General features: G+C 35.3%; 1 protein-coding gene across 1 annotated transcript in view; it reads right to left on the bottom strand.

Annotated features, from left to right (window-relative positions):
• Window positions 1-4,209: 4,209 nt before the first annotated feature.
• The window catches only part of LOC125650222 (thyrotropin receptor-like), a 42,292-nt gene continuing 27,918 nt past the window's right edge, over window positions 4,210-18,583 (bottom strand). The window contains exons 4-9 of the mRNA XM_048878298.2: window positions 9,678-9,752; window positions 7,993-8,076; window positions 7,358-7,429; window positions 7,163-7,231; window positions 7,001-7,075; window positions 4,210-6,904 (exon numbers count right to left, since the gene is read on the bottom strand). Coding sequence (XP_048734255.1) covers window positions 4,660-6,904; window positions 7,001-7,075; window positions 7,163-7,231; window positions 7,358-7,429; window positions 7,993-8,076; window positions 9,678-9,752 — 2,620 coding nt within the window. The 3' untranslated portion in view covers window positions 4,210-4,659. The remainder of the gene's footprint in view (window positions 6,905-7,000; window positions 7,076-7,162; window positions 7,232-7,357; window positions 7,430-7,992; window positions 8,077-9,677; window positions 9,753-18,583) is intronic.

Below are 18,583 nucleotides of genomic sequence, written 5' to 3'. Positions count from 1 at the left end.
TCTCGAGTTGAAAAATTCGAGTTATTCATACACATGACTCAACTAGCATACTTGATATTCTATGATCCGGCGCACTCGGGTTAATCGGCGATACACTGGTTGTGTGAGCCAGAATTGCGCGCGCATCCTGTCAATTAAGCCGGAAAATTTTGATAGGCGAAGCTTCCTTGGTTTCGAGAAATCATCGTTTTTAACCCAGGTACACTAGTGAAAAAAACATGATGTGTAAATGTGTTGGTTATTTTTATGCAAAATAATGTTTGTACAATAGGTCAACATTTTCATTACTGTACTGTGGGCGGGTCACTTGATTCTAAGCGCGTCGCCGGGTATACCCGGCGTAATTTGATTCGGCCGGATTTTATCAGAATCGAGTATGCTAAACGAGATAACTCGTTGTGTGGGTCAAAAGGGGAAAATCGCTTACTTTGCCTTGACATAAGCTACTCGAGGTTTATCGTTTTGAGTAAAAAGAACTGGAAGTTACTTGGCTCAGTATTTTGGCATTGCATCATGACCGTGGTGTTTTTCCTTTTATAAAAAGTGTACAATAACTGGAGATACACCAGTGGGCGGAACCATCATTTGCATATTCTTAAAAACTGTTCTGTGTAAACAAATTATTGAACACCACATGACAATTTCAACGCATGGTGAAGTTCAAATTAAAATTCACTAGATCTAGTGTCGATATCCATTTTATCATCTCCAAGTTTAATTTCACGAAATATGTTGATCCTCACATGCGTGTGAGAAAATCCTCATGGTCATCATTGAATAAAAACTGTAAACCCAAATCGTGTAAATCGCCAATGATCATAGTTGAGGTGGTCTGATCATACACATTCTGCACATCCGCTCTCACCAACTATCGGGCGACAAGTGCGCGATGAGCATGCATGGCTGGAAGAGGAAAATACCCAAGCGATTACCTGACAAAAACTTGACTTTTCATTGGAGTAATTAAAAAAATCATGCAATAACCACTAGTCACATGACAGATATTATATTTCTAATTGGTCATGATACAAGTAAGTTATTGAATATTTATTTCGGTGCATCTCACTTGTCACCGCCCTTCGTCCAAATAAATCAAGATGCACCGAAATAAATATACAATAACTATAACTTGTGTATGTATGTGTTTGATCCCCACAATATCCATATCAATGTTATTATTTTTATTTTTTTAAAATTATATAAGATAATTTTATATGATATCTATAATATATGCGTACATATAGTTTTAGGTCACCTGAGTCTATTGTCGTTGGTCTTCGTGTGTCGTCTGTTAACAATTTTACATGTTTAGCTTCTTCAAAACTACAAGACCAATTGATAAGATTTTTGGTTTTTTAGGATAAGAGGAATGTAATTTGTGAAATTTATTATCTTGGCTCCCCCAGGGCCTCGTGGATCGGACCAAGACTGCAAAAAATTGTCAAATTTTCAAAAATCTTCTCTACTCCCACCCATGTGAGAGAAAAATGAAATGCATGGTTAGGATGGGGCCATATACTATATCTTAGAAAATCTTCTCAGCTCTCAGACAGATGTGAGAAAAACTAAAGACAGGGCTATGGTGTTCCTGAAGATCTCTACCGGTACCTAGATTGTGAAAATCATGACCCCTGGATTAGGGGTTTAGGCTCAAGGGTGGGGCCAATATTGCTCTCTAGTGAAAATGTATTGAATCTTGGAAAATCTTCTTTACTCTCAGATGTAAGGAAAACTAAATGATTGGTTAGGGTTTCCATGAAGTTCTCTACCTAAATTATGAAAATCATGACCCCTGGGTTAGGGTTTAGACCCTATGGAACTAATATGGCTCTCTAGTGAAAATGTATTAAATCTTAGAAAAATCTTCTCTACTCTCAGACATGTGAGAACTAAATGTATGACACATGTATGAGACTAGGAGCATAGCTATGATGTCCATGAGACCCTCTACCTAAGTTGTGAAAATCATGGCACCTGGGTTAACGGTTTATGCCCTACGGTGGGGCCATATACAGTTAAATGCATTAATCTTAGGAAAAAATCTTTTAATAACTTAAACAAAAGTGGAAGATAAACTGAATGCGTAGTTATGGTGTCTATGAAGCCTTAATCTACATTGTACTTAAATTGTGAAATACATTGCTCCTGGTTGGGTCTATGGAGCGCCAAATTAACATAAACTCAAATAATTGAAGATATCTTCAATTATTTGAAGATATCATTAATTCATTTGATGCGCAAAACAATTGAATTAAAGATCTCTTCAAATAATTAATGATATCTTCAATTCTGAATTATTGCGCGCATTAAATGAATTGATGATAGCATTAATTCTTCTGCTGAATTGATGCGTGCTTTAATTGAATTAATGATCTCTTCAAATGAATTAATGATATCAACAATTAAATTGATGCGCGCTACAATTCAATTAAAGAGAGCAATAATTGATATAATGCGCGCATTAAATCAATTGATGAGAGCAATAATTGAATTGATGCGCGCATTAATTCATTTGATGAGAGCAATAATGGATTTAATGCGCGCATTAATTCAATTATTGCTCTCTTCAATTGAATTAATGATATCTTTAATTCATTTGAAGAGAGCAATAATTCTTTTAGAGAGAGCAACTAAATAATTAAAGATATCTTCAATTCAACATATCCACAATTGAATTAATGATCTCTCTAATTGAATTGTTGCTCTCTTTAAAAGAATTGATGCGCGCATTAATTCCTTATACAAAAGCATTGTAAATAATTAAAGATATCTTCAATTGAATTAAAGAGATCATCAAATTATTTATACCGAGCTCTAAATCAATTATTGCGAGCAATATTTCTACGAAATTAATGCTCTCATCAATTGAATTGAAGAGAGCAATAATTGAATTAATGCGCGCATCAAATCTATTATTGCTCTCATTAATTCAATTGATGCTCTCATCAATTGAATTGAAGAGAGCAATAATTGAATTAATGCGCGCATTAAATCAATTATTGCTCTCATTAATTCAATTGATGCTCGCATTAATTCAATTGATGAGAGCAATAATTGAATTGAAGTGCGCATTAATTCATTTGATGAGAGCAATAATTGATTTAATGCGCGCATTAATTCAATTAAAGAGAGCAATAATTGAATTGATGATATCTTCAAATAATTGAAGATATCTTCAATTATTTGAGTTTATGTTAATTTGGCGCTCCATATGGGTCAGGGGTTCAGACTTGGGGTGGGGCCAATATGGCTATATAGTGAACTAGGCCATATTATGGTTAATATATGTTTTGTTTTAGAAAATCTACTTTTATTTATTGTGCATTGTAGGTTTGTAGCCACGAATAGTAAGCATGTTGTAGCTGTCTACTTAAATTGGAAATTTCATGATCTCCGGGTCAGAGATCTGTACTGATTCCAGGGGGAGCGGGGAGCTAGAATGGTCATAAGAGGATATACTGCTAAAGGGATCTTCTTTTGTTCCTCTGATGTTAAATGAAAGATGAATACACATTTAAAGGAGAGGATATAGATGTCTACCAAAATTACAATCTGATAAAAATCAGATCCTATGATCCGCTCGTGTAGATCGCTATACTAGTATAGTATATGCACATTCAATGCTTATTAAAAACTTATACTAGTATAGCGATCTCCGTGAGCGGATCATAAAATCTTATTTTAATCAGATTGCCAAAATTGCAGAATAATTTATCATTTCAATGCTCAAATTTCATCGTTCCTTCTATTGTAATTGCATGGGAATTGTAGTATATCTTGAAAGATCATAAAGCAGTGCATAAAAAACTCCATAATATATGAGACTCCATGACAGGGCTATGGTACTCAGATGACCGTTAAGACCTTGGGGCCTCTTGTTTCTCTAGGTGTAAATGTATGTAGATTGTATAATAAACGAAATAAGAAGTACATGTATATGTATTTGGATGTCTTAACTTTCAGACTTTTCTTAGATACCGTCGAGCCGTATCCTACTGATCCTGCGATGTTCCTAACTTCGTTTCCTAATTCAAATCTTGGGACATATCTTAGGAAAGTTTCGTGAACATGTCTGCTGGTAATCTGTAATATCTATCTAAATTAACTTTTCCATTTAACAACTTAAATAACCTGTTTCGTCTCTTTTATCCATTGAATAAGGTTTAGACATACTTGCTGTGTTTTAACTTTTAATGGAAGACTCCACCACATCAGTATTGAATTTATTCAAAATATTCAGTACATAAATTATGTTAAAAGAAACGCAATATCTATATACATATAATGAAAATATAGTAATCATTCAGTCATTAGCAACGTAGTGATTGGATCTTGTGAAGATACCTATGTGCATATACTAGTATATGAAATTAGCCACGGTTTATTTTTGTCATCATCCTATTTGGGAGAATACAGTTATGGATGACGCTAAATGCTTTCATTGTTCCGAAGTAGCAAAAAACAGATTTGGGTTAACTTGAAACGGGAAAAATATGTTTACACCTGAGCAAAAACAACACGGCACAAACATTCCCATTTGTATACAGTATCCTCTGAATTATCATTTCCACAGAATATACACGAGATGCTGAAACTGCGAAATATCTTTAGGTCAAAAAGTAATTTGTTCGGGGTGTGTGTTCAAGTTTTCTGTGCTAACTACCTATTTTCCATTCCATTGCACAGTATACTGCTTTCTTCGTACTGACTAGCTGTACTAGCAATCGAGGATTTACGAGGAAAGTGTTCCTCCAGTTTCAAAGCATTGGAAGAATTTCCAGCTACAAGAGTTTTATAGCAGTCTAAATACTTCGACGTTTCTATGGATACATCATCGCTAGAGCGCCCATCCTGGAAATCGCAGATGGATGACACACGTTCTGGACCACATGAATCATTCAAGAATTCTTGGGAATGTAAATTAGAGTTACTACATGTGCTTGTTTCCGGATTATTCTGGTGGTCACTTTCGCGGAGAAAGTCAGAATCAGATTCTTGTGAACACGAGTTATTCTGAAATCCTATCGCTGCACTCGCAAGAGAATCATTTTCCTCTGGTAAAAGTGAAGCGTTATTGTACAAATCGTAAAACTGTGTAGAGTCTAATTTTCGCTCAGTTTGATTTTCACTGGAAATAGAATTAGAGAAAGAACGTTGTATTTTCCAAAGCATTCTCACATTTCTATCCTTGAGCGGTGAATTGTGTTGAATGACGCTCAATTCGTGATTGTCTTGCTCCGGAGTGACACCATTTTCCTTTAGGTTATCGTCATTAGTATGTGCCACAGTGTTATTAGTTGGGTGAATCACGGAATGAACAGCTAGGCTGTTCTTTCTAGAGTGCGTTAGTGTTCTAGAATTGGTCACTGTTCCTTTACATTTATTAGCTCTTTCTGTACAGATCCCGTACTTCCCAAGTAACAAAATGGTATCTTTTCGGAATTGCTTGGTGATAATGACATACAAGTATGGATTTGCACACGAATTTAAAGGATAGAAGAAAACGAGAAGAATTTTTGAATTTGACACATCTATAAGTGGCCAACCTGCCGCTGCTGTTATTCCGAAAAAGGCGATAGGTGCCCAACAAATGAAATTCGTAAAAATAAGTGTTGCCATCCTCTTCGCAATTCTTGTATCAGAACTCTGCATAGTAGAGTTGTTACCACGCACTCGACAATACATATTGGTGTAGCACATGCAAATAACGACGAAAGCCAAACCATTCAATACCAGTAAAGCTATAACGTACACAACGTCACCCGTTTTGGTGATGTCCATGGGTAAACAGACGCTGACGTTACCATAACCATTGATGCCAACCAATGGTAAGACAGCCATAAGAACTGCATACAGCCATCCAGCAGCCATTACGATACACGACTGTCTAAGCTTTAACCGTTTTGTTAGGTGTATAGCATGACTGATAGCGTACCAACGCTCTAGTGTTATCACTGTAAGCGTGAAGATGGACAGCTCGGATGAAAATACAGTTAAGAATCCTGCTGCTTGACATCCACCTTCGTTTTGCCACGCTATTGCAAAATTGAAGTATTCGCCCAAGGTATGGATATCAATGGCCGCCAAAAGCAATAAATACACGCCCATTAAGAAGTCTGCAAATGCTAAATTGCACATTAGGAATTTCGTGACAGTCATTTTCTTATGATTGGATAGTAACACAACAAGCACAATAATGTTGCCAATGAGTGTTGCCCAAACCACTAACCAGACGAATATTCTGAGCCATTCGGAACCCATGACGTCCTCGCAAGGATTGAAAGCATCCGGCACCGGGGTGCATTCTACTTTTCGGTGCCTGAAGACAACTTCTCCACATAATACCTGTGACTGATACCCCGTAGAATTAGTAGGAATTGTGAACGTTACAAAGCTCCCTCCCTGTGTTGGTCTGTCTATTGTGTTTTCGTCGATATTTGACGTGTTCACAATATTTCCAAATCCGTTACCCATGCTGCCATCCCCGAAACCTGGTGCCCATTTGTGAACAGACACATTTTGCAAGACGTACGGAATGTTTTGATTGGTCAAATCATCAAGGAGAAAGCCTCGTTTTGATCTTTTATCCGTCTTCCTTTGTCTGTTGAACGTTCCAAAGGGATTAGGAGTTGTTGAAGTGTCTGTGTGGACGGTACTGGTGGTCGTTCTGGCACACTCTTTCTCCACACGCCTTCGGAAGTCCTCCCATTCCGTTGGGTATTGTTTCTCGGGATTTTTGAATGCACAACAGTGATGTGGATACGTTAACACTGCTCGTGTCAGATTATTAAATCGTACAACTGCTGGGAATGTTCGAAGGGTTTTTGTTTCTCGAATGACCAGTGTTTCGATATTTGTCAGACCACTGGTTGGTAGTCTCGTGATTGCAGTGTTAGATAAATCCCTTTAAAATAAATAAAATGTATAGGCGTGATTAAAACTGATTTATCTCCTTTCGTCATCAATTATTAAATTTTCTGTCAACATTCAACATACGTACAAATGTTTTAGTCCCCTGATACCAGTAAAAGCATTATTTTCCAGATTTGAGAGTTGTATGTTGTCTAGAAGATCTCTGTAAAACATTTAATTGGAAGCAAGGTGACATAGTTCGTTAATGACACATGCAAATATTACTAAACGAACACACATAACGACTTACAATTTATAAATGTTAGCATGTTGGAAAGCGCCATTACGAATACTTCCGAGCTTGCTTCCTTTAATTCTCCTACAAGAAGACAATACAATATGTATAGAGTTTCCAGTTTACTACGTCAATATCGCATGCTTACTATCAACAAACGAAGTTGAACTACGAGACCGAAAAATTTGTTGGTTCTGGTGTTTAACTTACAGTTCCAGCGTCTTCACTCCGGAAAAACTGTTCTGGCGAATTTCTGTGATGTGGTTGTTTTCCCTTATCACTCTGAAAATTTCACATCATAAGAGCAAATTAATAACCTAAATTTAATGTAAACGGGTAAAGCCAAACTTGGTATCTGTACAACATAGCTTCACTCAAATGGCACATACTCAAATAGCATCTCTATATCAATATACTCTTTGACCTTGGCATCAATATGCAATGTATGTAGCTAGAATATTAAGGTCGAAAAATCAAAAAGATATTTTTTCTGGTGTAAATACAACATATGATGTACTCGGTTACTGACCGTGACCTTGTATTTGGTGTCCATAACATTCTTGCATTTAATCCCGTTTCTTATAATCGATCTGGTGACCTTGACCTTTTGACCTAACAACAAGGGCATCTTCAATCATAGATACCATTTTAAAGCTTTGAAGTAGTATTTGAAAAGTCATCCGGAAACCAATGTGTTAGAGATAGACACACAGACTGATGAATTGACACAAATCGATATCCTCCACTTCCGCTGAAGTCGGAAACAGTTTTCCCTTTATATTCTGTATCAGAAAGTACATGTACACGCACGTACATTGACTGGGAATACTTATTGAAGTTCTTACATGCGGTCCATCCACCCTGAACCATGACGTGTTGAGAATGCGCTGAAATCGGGAATCGAGGCGATACCGTTCCTGAACATGTCTCTGGTGGAAAAAGAAGAGAAACGAATCATAATAATAGGTCATGTGCCAATCTAAGCCACCTTGCTCATATAAAGATAAGGGGGGTCACGGTTTTTATACAACATGAGAATGCGTGCGTGGTTCTTGCTATTTCTATGTAAAATTGTAGTATTGCCATGACCCCGGGGTCATGCTTTCAACAATTTTGAATAAACATTGTATAAGGAGGCTTGCATATTGATATTGCATATTAATTTGACACAGACTTCCCTTTAGGTTCTAAAGATTTTCGTATATTTTTTTATGTAAAACTTTGAAACTTTATTGTGTCTGGGGATCAGACTTGGAGAATCTACACTAAAGTCTTCGTGTAAAATTTGGCTTCCGTGTTCCGAGGTTCCTGACAAGATTTTTTTTAAAAACGCCATTCTATTTCTCCACCGTCTCCTCTTAAATAAAAAATGCCTCAATTTAAACAAACTTGAATCCCCCTTACCTGAGGATACTTTCTGTGTGGCTGATAATAGTCCGACAATCGTTCTGGAGAAATAGTCGAAAAGGTTTTGATAACGACAAGGCTAACGAGGGACAAATGATCAGAAAAAGTCCACTTATGACTCATGTGAGCTAAGGAACGGTGGACAAAGCACGTGCACTGAGATCATTCTGAAGTCCATGACAAATTTTCAAAATATTGTAAATTTAAAATATTTCGATCCTTCATTCTGGAGAAGTATTGTTTCTATCTACCTTAACCATTTTGCGCTTTTATTAATTTTAGGTTTACTGAACTGAGTATATATTTTAATCTAATAAACTTGTGTAACTTACGAATGCAATAGAAGCACAAAATAACGTTGGGGATTGTGAAATAGATAATAGATATCATATAAATATCACCTTGGCCCATATTTAAAGATTTCACCTTTGATCCCCTATTGTGGCCCTGACCTACTCCCAGGGGCCATGATTTCAACAAACTTGAATCTGCGCTATATTTCAGGAAGCTTTCATGTTTTGTACTTTCCTAGCCCAGTGGTTCTTGAGAAGAAGATTTTTAAATGACACCACCCTACTTTTGTGATCGTCTCCCTTTGAAGGGGGCATGACCTTTCTTTTGATAAACTTGAAAGCCCTTTACCAAAGGATGTGTTTTGCCAAGTTTGGTTGAAATTGCCTCAGTGGTTCTGGAGAAGAAGTCGATAATGTGAAAAGTTTACCGACAGACAAACGACGGACAACAGGCGATCAGAAAAGCTCACTTGAGCTTTCAGCCCAGGTGAGCTAAAAAAAAAAAAAGGTGGGTGTCAAAGGAAGTGTGGTGCCATACATCAAGTGTCTGTGGATTTAAATGAATGGTTTCAAAATATGAGAGTGACACATCATTGTCTCAGCATTCAGACATGTGCGTTATTACGGAAGCTGTTGTTTTTAATCTTCTAATGTTCGGGGGGGAGGGGATGTATGGATGCTCACATTACTGCAATTTTTCTGTCACTCACATTTAGAAATGCATGATTATAACTCAAATTCTATCAATAATGAATTTCATCCATCCGTTTTTGATATTTCTCATTTCATCCATCCGTTTTTAATATTTCTCCGCTGTGAATGAAACTTACATTGTTTTCAAAGATTGAAATTGGGTAAAAACACCTCGACCAATCTTCCGCAGTTTTTCACATCCACCGATTGTTCTGAAATAGCATTAGCAAATACAATAGTTCAAATATATAGATGCGTACAAGATAAGATTTATAAAACCAATTCTGGGCCCTTTAGGGCATAAAGCATGGAGAAATAAACATAAGAGAAGCGGACGGGAAAATCCAAATAGAGAGCATCAATATGACATGACAAAGAAAAAAACCAAACTTTAATACAGAAGTTTGTAGCGACATGTATACTTCTAATGAACTAATCAAATTGTTATTGTCTTACACTTATTTGTTGTTAGTTTTTGCTTTCAAATTACACAGGATTATATAAAAATATCGAGCAAATACGTACATAAACTTTTGTTCTTAAAATGGGGAGGGGATAAAATACAGATATATGTATTCATCTTTTATCATTTTCCTCAGTGTTTACATGTTCTTTACTAGTATATCATATATTTCTCAATCAAATAGAAAAAAAAAATTACTTTTTTAAATTCTTAATCACGTGTAAAGTATGTTTCTTCGAAATAAATTTGATAGAAAGTTAGTAAATTTGGCATATACATTTTGAACAGATTTACTTATGTAATCATTATTTTAACATCCCCGTTCCATTAGCAGGGCTGTTTTATTCTCCCTGGATCGAGCCATCTTCCGCCACTCTTCAGAGAGATCGATCACCAGTGGGATGAATTTGGATTGAATGCATGAAACTGTCATTATAATATATCTCCCAAAGATCAGATCGATGGACAAATAGTGTCTGGAAGTGTTTGGTTTATTTGTGCAATGAAACAGAAAAAATGGTGGAGTGGCTTTACGAATCTAAATCTGGAGTTTTCAATTCTATAGTAAATGTTTGATGAAATCTTATTAAAGATATTAATTATGTTTACTGGTTGGTTTTAGTATTATTATTTTATATAATCTATTTTACCTTTAGTCGTTGGTGGATAACAATGAGAGAAGTAAAAGCACTGTGTTATCCCGGGAAAGAGCTTACAGCGATGATTCTGGATTTCACGCATTCTTAACATATTCATTATAGAAATACCATAGCTTGGACATAATACAATTAAATTTGATCTGTGCCAGATTATTACTGACTAGAACGTTTCTCAAATTTTATGAAAGACTTGCAAACATACTAATAGTTAGAAATAGAACCGATCTTTCACGAACATCAAATATGCTTTGTGTGGAGAATCCAATATGAGCTGTTGTGATGGATCGCGGATTGCTGATAATGCATGACTTTATTTAGGATTGGTGAGCAATTCATGATAATCAAATAGAAAAAAGTAAATCGTTTGTTTATTACACTCTCTCTCCGAGATCCCCAAGGACGCTTTATCTGTCAAATCTAAGCGTTTGGTTGACGCCGGGCCTCTACTCACGAAAAGCCGTGTCCTTCCATTACCAGTCAGGGAAAATCGGACGATCCGAATACACTATTTATATAGTAGATACGCTATAAGTTTCCGCGTGAAAAGTCAATTTCTTGAATAATCAATCGAGGGATATACTAGTACAAGTATCCAAGTCTGTATGTCGAGAACAGTTTGGAAAATTGTAAAGAAATAATATTAAACATTGTAGTCACGACAAAATTTCCACCTATTGTGAAAAATCAAGCGTGACTGATCAATGTACATGGTACACACGGAAAAGTCTTGGATTACAATCTCCTTTACAAAATCTAATCACGCCTTACCAGTCATGAGGTCTATCTTGCTATGTAATTCTAACTGAATACCTCTGACGAAGTCCAGCAACCCACCCCTGATCTCTCTTGGAAATCCGAAACACTCTCCTAAACTTTAATCACGTGTTGTACGTCATATACCTGACCAAAATTAATATTTTTAAGAATAACGTAAAAATCATGACTCGCGAACATTATAGTTGATAAAGTCATGGTGATAACACAAATTATCAATTATACCTCTGCGAATGAAGATATTTTTTCCGAAAGGTCCACTCGAATCAATTTGTAATGTTGGTTGTGTTTTTAATGCATGAGATTTTTTAATGGTTCAACAGAAATGGTGACGTGAAGCAAGAAATGTTTCCGACCTGTCTGATGCCTGCTTGTGAATAGAGCAAGTGCGCGCGCGCGCGCGTGTGTAAAGTTACTAACTATTACTGAATACACCGTTTAAGGTGGATCGATCCTCATATGACTGAAAATTAATTGTGGATATTGGGGAAATCATGGTGTCATAGACATGCAGTAGAGGAAATTCCAGCATAGTTATTGCCCTTGACAACATTTTTAAAATTATAAATAATTGATTATCTATGGAAAATAAAAAGTTTTTCAGTATCAAAAGTTGACCTTTTTTTAAATTTTATTCAGTAAATGAAATTCCTCTGAAAGATATATTTCTAACATGCGCAAAATTTAATTTAATGAAGATTTTGCAAAAACCTATGACATCACATGAGGATCGATCAACCTTAACCTCGGGAGCCTAACCGCCATTAAAAGTAATTAATTTCTTATTAACGTTTCCTTTCAGGAGGTATGCCCCTACACTAGTATTATAAATGTTAATCCAATATCGATATAATTCAGTCGTTAATCACACATATGTATCTTCCAACGATGACCAGACATGGTGATAGCAAATAGAGATTTCTGATGGAAAGGTTATACTTCCTGTCTTTTATTAAGTATGATATAAATTAAGTACCATTAACCCTTGTTATCACCTTGTCCATACAATTTATTCTTCCTGATACAAGGAAATTCTGTTACCACGGTGTACATACGTGTACCTAAAAGCTGCATCAACGACTTGGTCAGTACTCCATTAAAATCGGGACACAATGACATGATAACTCTACCTTAAGCACATTATATGCAAGTCATATTCTCCTCTGACATAGAATGTCAATAGCATGATCAGAGTTCACAATTCCGGATAGATTTTAATTAAGACTCAGAGGAGCGTGTGAGCTGGGTAAGTGCCAAACAGAGTCATTTTTGGACAAATCTAAAATAATTTAGCCAATCACCGAAGCACGTTATTGAGTGCGATATTAAAACTGAATTATTAATTTCAACAAATATGATATTATTGTCAAGGGGAATTAGAGAATTTTACAAACTGAGACCATGAAATTTCCAGATCGATAGCGAGGGAAATATGCTTCTCTTTAGTTGGTTTTTTCTCTATACCCCTTCGACAAAGATTTAGATGATGTAACTGTGTAACTACAACGATCTTCAGTGATTTCAGTAGATTGGCCTCTTTAATAAGTAATGCTGTTGAGCAGCAAAATGTCGATTTCACATACTCAGCTGTCATCAGTTTTGATGTATAACAGATAAACCAGTGATATTTCCCTACAACAAAGTCGCAAGGCAAATTGTCATGTTTTAATGCAATACTTTATAAAGAAGGTTCTTGGAAAAGCTAGCCCGTCACTTGGAGGTCAGAAGGAAAAGCTAGCCCGTCACTTGGAGGTCAGAAAAGATTGGTCGGTTGGTTGTCTGTTTATGTTCCGTACAGAATCTTTAATTCACTTTGAGACGTCAGCTGCTGTAAGTGAAGTACCAAATATTTAGACCCATGTTTAGCACCCAGGGCCGCAGCATTGGGTTCTTTATCGTGCCAACGTCTGCCGCGACACGGGACCTCCGTTTTTAAGGTCCTATCCGAGAGACCCATGACTCTCACTTCTAAATACCGAGCGTTTGGCAGAAGCAATTACTACCTATGTCTTTTTAAAAGCGGCCATAGCATAAGCAAGGGAGGGGTCGGAAAAGGGAGACATGTACCCGTGTGTGTCCAAATAAGGTTGTGGACACTATATAAATAGTGCTAGTACCAGTGATATTCAAATTTCAGTGTCATCACAACGTAATACTACAAAGATATCACAGGGGCTTGTCTTCCGGATTGTGGAAAATAAGAAAAATAAATAAAAATATGAATCCTCTTGAAAAAAAGTCAAGGTCATACATGTAAGTAGTAAAAAATGTATATGTTGCGAGGGAATGGTCCGCTTTGTGGAGCCCTTGGTTTGATTGAATCGACTGGTCAACTGCCTTTCACTGCGTAATCTGAATAAGATCTGCAAACTACGTTAAGACACATTTCGTATGAATGCATTTTCAAAATCGCGAGAGAAGCAATATAAAAAATTAGGAATTGACATTAAAAATTAGGCCCTTTTTTTTTTTTTAGGAATTCCTCTCGAATATAGGATTTTGCAAAGACAATGATTTAATGACGGGAACATAAATTTTGTTGGAATCTTTTTCAATAGTCGTTGTAAAAAAATCTTGTTAGTCATAAAATATTTCAAAAGTCTTAGTTATATTTGAATAGTCAATGATATGTTTCAAAATATTGAATCTAAGGACAATAACTCTGTTTTCATTAATTATTTATCAAGTCTATAATGCAATAGATTTCCTTTATTTTTGACAAACATTTTACCAAGGTGATAAGGAATCATTATCTGTGTCTTTTCATGAAATTATATAAAATTTTAATCCCGAGTGATTTTAAATAGCTCAGCTGTATGGTGCCAGACTTCAGTTTTTTTTATGGGGGTATACATAATCTGGAAGCTATAGATTTGAAATTATTAAGGAAAGGTATGGATATTTCCCCATAAATAACTATAACAGATGTAACTTTACCAATATAAACAGAAAAAATGATATGTAAACCATGCTATAAAGAAAATGCGTCCACATTTGTTTGTTTTTTAACATTTTGCAGAATAACGCTAATTCAATAATTTTGCACATATTATTCTAAAACTTGATGAACATATTGAAAATGACATGTGATTTAGTTATTGACATGTTTCTCGATAAATAAATGCAATTAAAAAAATATTTTGTTGTTTTTATATTAAAATAACAACAAATAACTGTTTCCAATGAATTTCATAAAAATCTACATCGGGGTACATTACTTTAGTGGTGTATGCAATGAAAATTGATATGGAAATCTTTAACTGTTTTGCCTTTTTTCATTACTCTGAATGTTAATTCATTGATTCCAAACAAAAAATGCTACCCAAACCCCAAAAATCCAGGACTAAGGACCCACCTTAAGAATTTTAGCAAAACTAATATAAAAATTAGGATTTTTGGGAATTTTAGGGCCGCTGGACAACCTGTCAGTACAGTTACAATGTGTATTTCGACCCTAAGTTTCATTCTAAATTTCCATGTTTTTAAACAGTTCAATCAGATAAATCGAGATATCATGATGATAACTAAAGACATGCTTTTTAAGGTTACCTGAGTAAACTCAGGTGATGTATTACAATTGGTCAGCGTCAGTCGTCGTCCGTCGTGCATTAACAATGACCTACATTTTTAATAATGCTATGCGAGTTATTTCCCCCTGATTATAGAGGGCGCGCAGCATATTGCGGTCCTCAGTTGACGGTGTCATATAGGGAATAAATAGAAGATTTACAATTTTTGAATGCAATCAATTGCCAGTTAAAGAATTTTTCTAAGGATTAAGTGCAATGACTTAAAAACAGTGTAATTGAACAAAATATTTTAGGCACTAATTCCATTTATATGTGTCCTTTTGTGTGGTTTTACCGCAAGCAATGTATGGCCATGATGTAATAAAGTATGTAAATATTAACTAGTCCTCGATTTCTTTAGATCAGAGTCATGATGTCCTTAGTATATCAGCGATTCTTCATTGTTAATTTTTATCAATATTTTCGACACAAAAAAACACACACACAAAACATGCAATAAGATATGCCTAAAAACACATGTACAACCAACGCATACATGTGCATTATCAATTTATCGTTTCACACTTAACAAAACTACTTGTTGCTAAATGTAATGTACATTAGGTGCCAATAAATAAAGCATGTTAAATATCCCGAATTGATATCTTTAGCGTAATATTTTTGTTAAAATATTTTTTCCTTCTTCCCGTGTGAGTCCATCTATTGAAAGTTAGATTTTGTGTACATCAACTTACACCTCTTCTTGCACTTCAGTTACTCAAATGAGCACAAAAACAATCATCAGACTCCTAGTAACAATGGGTCTGCCCCCTCTTAACACTACATACAAACTTGGTTATTTATATGTGCAAAGATAAATCTATAGTCGGATAGGCTGCCCCCCCCCCTCTTAAAAAAAACAGCATTGTCATGAATGGTAGTGGAAATGTAAAATTTAACCGATGAATGGAACTGAAAGATCGGCCCTTCCCACCTTCCTTCTCGAGCTTTGGATCTTTTTTAAATTTGTCAAGCATTTTTAAGCAATATTATAAAGTCAACTTCTCCCCCCCCCCCTTATAAACGATGCTAATGTGCCTGATTGTATCACATGATTTCATTGTGCTTTAATTCTAGGTGCCTGTTGTTTTAAAAACAGATCACTATTGAAATCCTCGGTATTAATTGCTTAATTAGACAGAAATAAATGTCAAATACACTTATACCCCCCCCCCCTTCCCCAACTCTACAATTTGAAGAAATGCATACTTAGAAAGTTATTTCCATAAAATGGAAGAAATTAAACCTTGTTTTTGGCATATATATTACAACCTGTTAAGACTTAGCATAATAAAGAATCTGGTAATGTAAGCTTTACTATACAAGAATTTTGGACAAGGAGGACATAAATCTAAATTGTAAATTTCAGGACTCCTCCAACCCCGGGCAGTGCAAAAACTGCCAAAAATCGACAAAATTGATCAATTTTCAAAGACCTTCTCTACAACCGCAAATGTGTAAGAAAAACTAAATGCATAGCACAACAGGAAGGCCTCTTCCAAAATTGTAAATTTCATCATCCCCTGGGTAGAAGATTTAATATTCGGGTGACCGATAAGGCCTGTGAGTCTCTTGTTCAATTTCGAATACATTCGCATTTACTATACATTCTCACAGTTACTGTTTAAATTGAGTTATTCAAGAAATAAATTTCAGTTTTGAAATATACACGAGGGTATGAGCTGCGATGCTTTACATCTACATACTAATAAGAGTATGTCGTCGTGAAGCGCTGCTGTTCATACTCTCATGTGTTTTCAATCTTATATTTACCTTCCATTTTCATTTCTGTCGGAGAATTCCCATCCGTTAAAATAATCATACTATATTTATCAAGATTCATACGCACATCGTTCACATTCATGAGAAAATAACTATCCTTTAAATTAGTAAAGATATCGAAGGCAAAAACATTGGAAATGTAAACATTGTGAAATATACTACATGTACTTTGCATTGTCGTATAACATGACATTCTTTCATTGTATTTCTCTTATCTTCGAAGAAGGAGATTTATTCAACAACGAGCGCTCAAGGGTACATTCCCATTAACAATGTTAAAGATAACAGAAATGAAATCATATCGTATTTTATGATAATTCGTGTATGAATAGGTACATGGTACAGTAACAAAGAAACGACTGCCGTTTTCGCATATCCTGTGTACTTTACTCTTAGATATTGATTAAAATGTTTCCTTCTCTTTCCTCCTTTCAACTCCACTGGACTTCTTTCTTAATAAGACGGTCTCTCGAAGTTGAAGTCTTACAATTTAAACATAAAACTCTCATATTAAGACTCTTTGGTCTTTAACTATGGGTTCTCCCCACCATTTGATATCTACAATACAGAAGACGCGTCTGTTCTTGAAGGTTTTTGTAACCACAATTTAAAAAAAAAAACACGCAAAATTCAACATGATTGACAAGATCATTAAAAAAGATGACTGGGACTGCTAATCACACTTTCTGACAGGGTTTGTCAATTAAAGAAAGCTGAATTTCACCGCAAGAAAGATATGGAATATCATATGACATTGATGTCAACATGGTTGTTGAAGTTTCAAATCAAACTTGTCTCTAAACATGAATATAAAACAGTATTAAAAGATTATATACTTGTATATTGTAATCAAGCATATTTTTGAGAATCGTATTTGTTGTTATGAAACGTAATTTCATGAATGACCAGTACCACTGATTTTTAATGCTACTGATATCTCAAAAGGGAGGAAGATGCAAATTTCAATTAAACAAAATTAAACTTTAAAAAACACGAAAGGTATTGATTTCAATGTCATTGGTATCTCAGAAGGAAGGAAGGTGTGGACTTTAATGCCACTCATTTCTAAAAAGATAGGAAGGGTGAATTTCAATATCACTGATTTATCAAAAGGTAGAAAAGGTAGGAAGTTGTGAATTTCAATGTCACTGATTTATCAAAAGGTAGAAAAGGTAGGAAGTTGTGAATTTCAATGTCACTGATTTATCAAAAGGTAGGAAGTTGTGAATTTCAATGTCACTGATTTATCAAAAAGATGGAAAAGGTAGGAAGTTGTGAATTTCAATGTCATTGGGGTATCTCCAGACTATTCAATTCCACTGATATCTCAAAAGGAAGAGATACGCGAATTTTAGCCCAAGCTTTCCTTACAACCCAGCTACAGATTAGCAGAACCTCCTAAACACTTACAACATCTAACATGAATTCAAAAGGAGTGTCGTTAATTTGTTGGTCTTAAATTTTGTGATTTCATTGATTTCTACTATGAATGAAAATAAGAATAAAGACTCAGATATGACGAAAACAATTTGAAATTCATCGCCAAATTAAGCCAAATTCAAAAACGTCATACTTGTCACACCACTGAAGAATCCACCTCATTACATTTTTATAAGATTTTCATCATTAACCCCTTGTGATGTCTTAAATCTGTACATTTTCAAGAGGGGCTTTATAGTGCCCTTTATCTAGATTACTATATAGATACTACAATTGTACACAACCACCGTACGGAAGCACCAAACACAAGACTGTTGATCGGGACCCCTTGAATTTGGCCTTGGAATTTGTCTTTG

The sequence above is a fragment of the Ostrea edulis genome, chromosome 5 (assembly GCF_947568905.1).
Source record: "Ostrea edulis chromosome 5, xbOstEdul1.1, whole genome shotgun sequence".
In the NCBI taxonomy this organism is placed as follows: Eukaryota; Metazoa; Mollusca; class Bivalvia; order Ostreida; family Ostreidae; genus Ostrea; species Ostrea edulis.
This window is presented reverse-complemented; position numbering and strand designations above follow the sequence as displayed.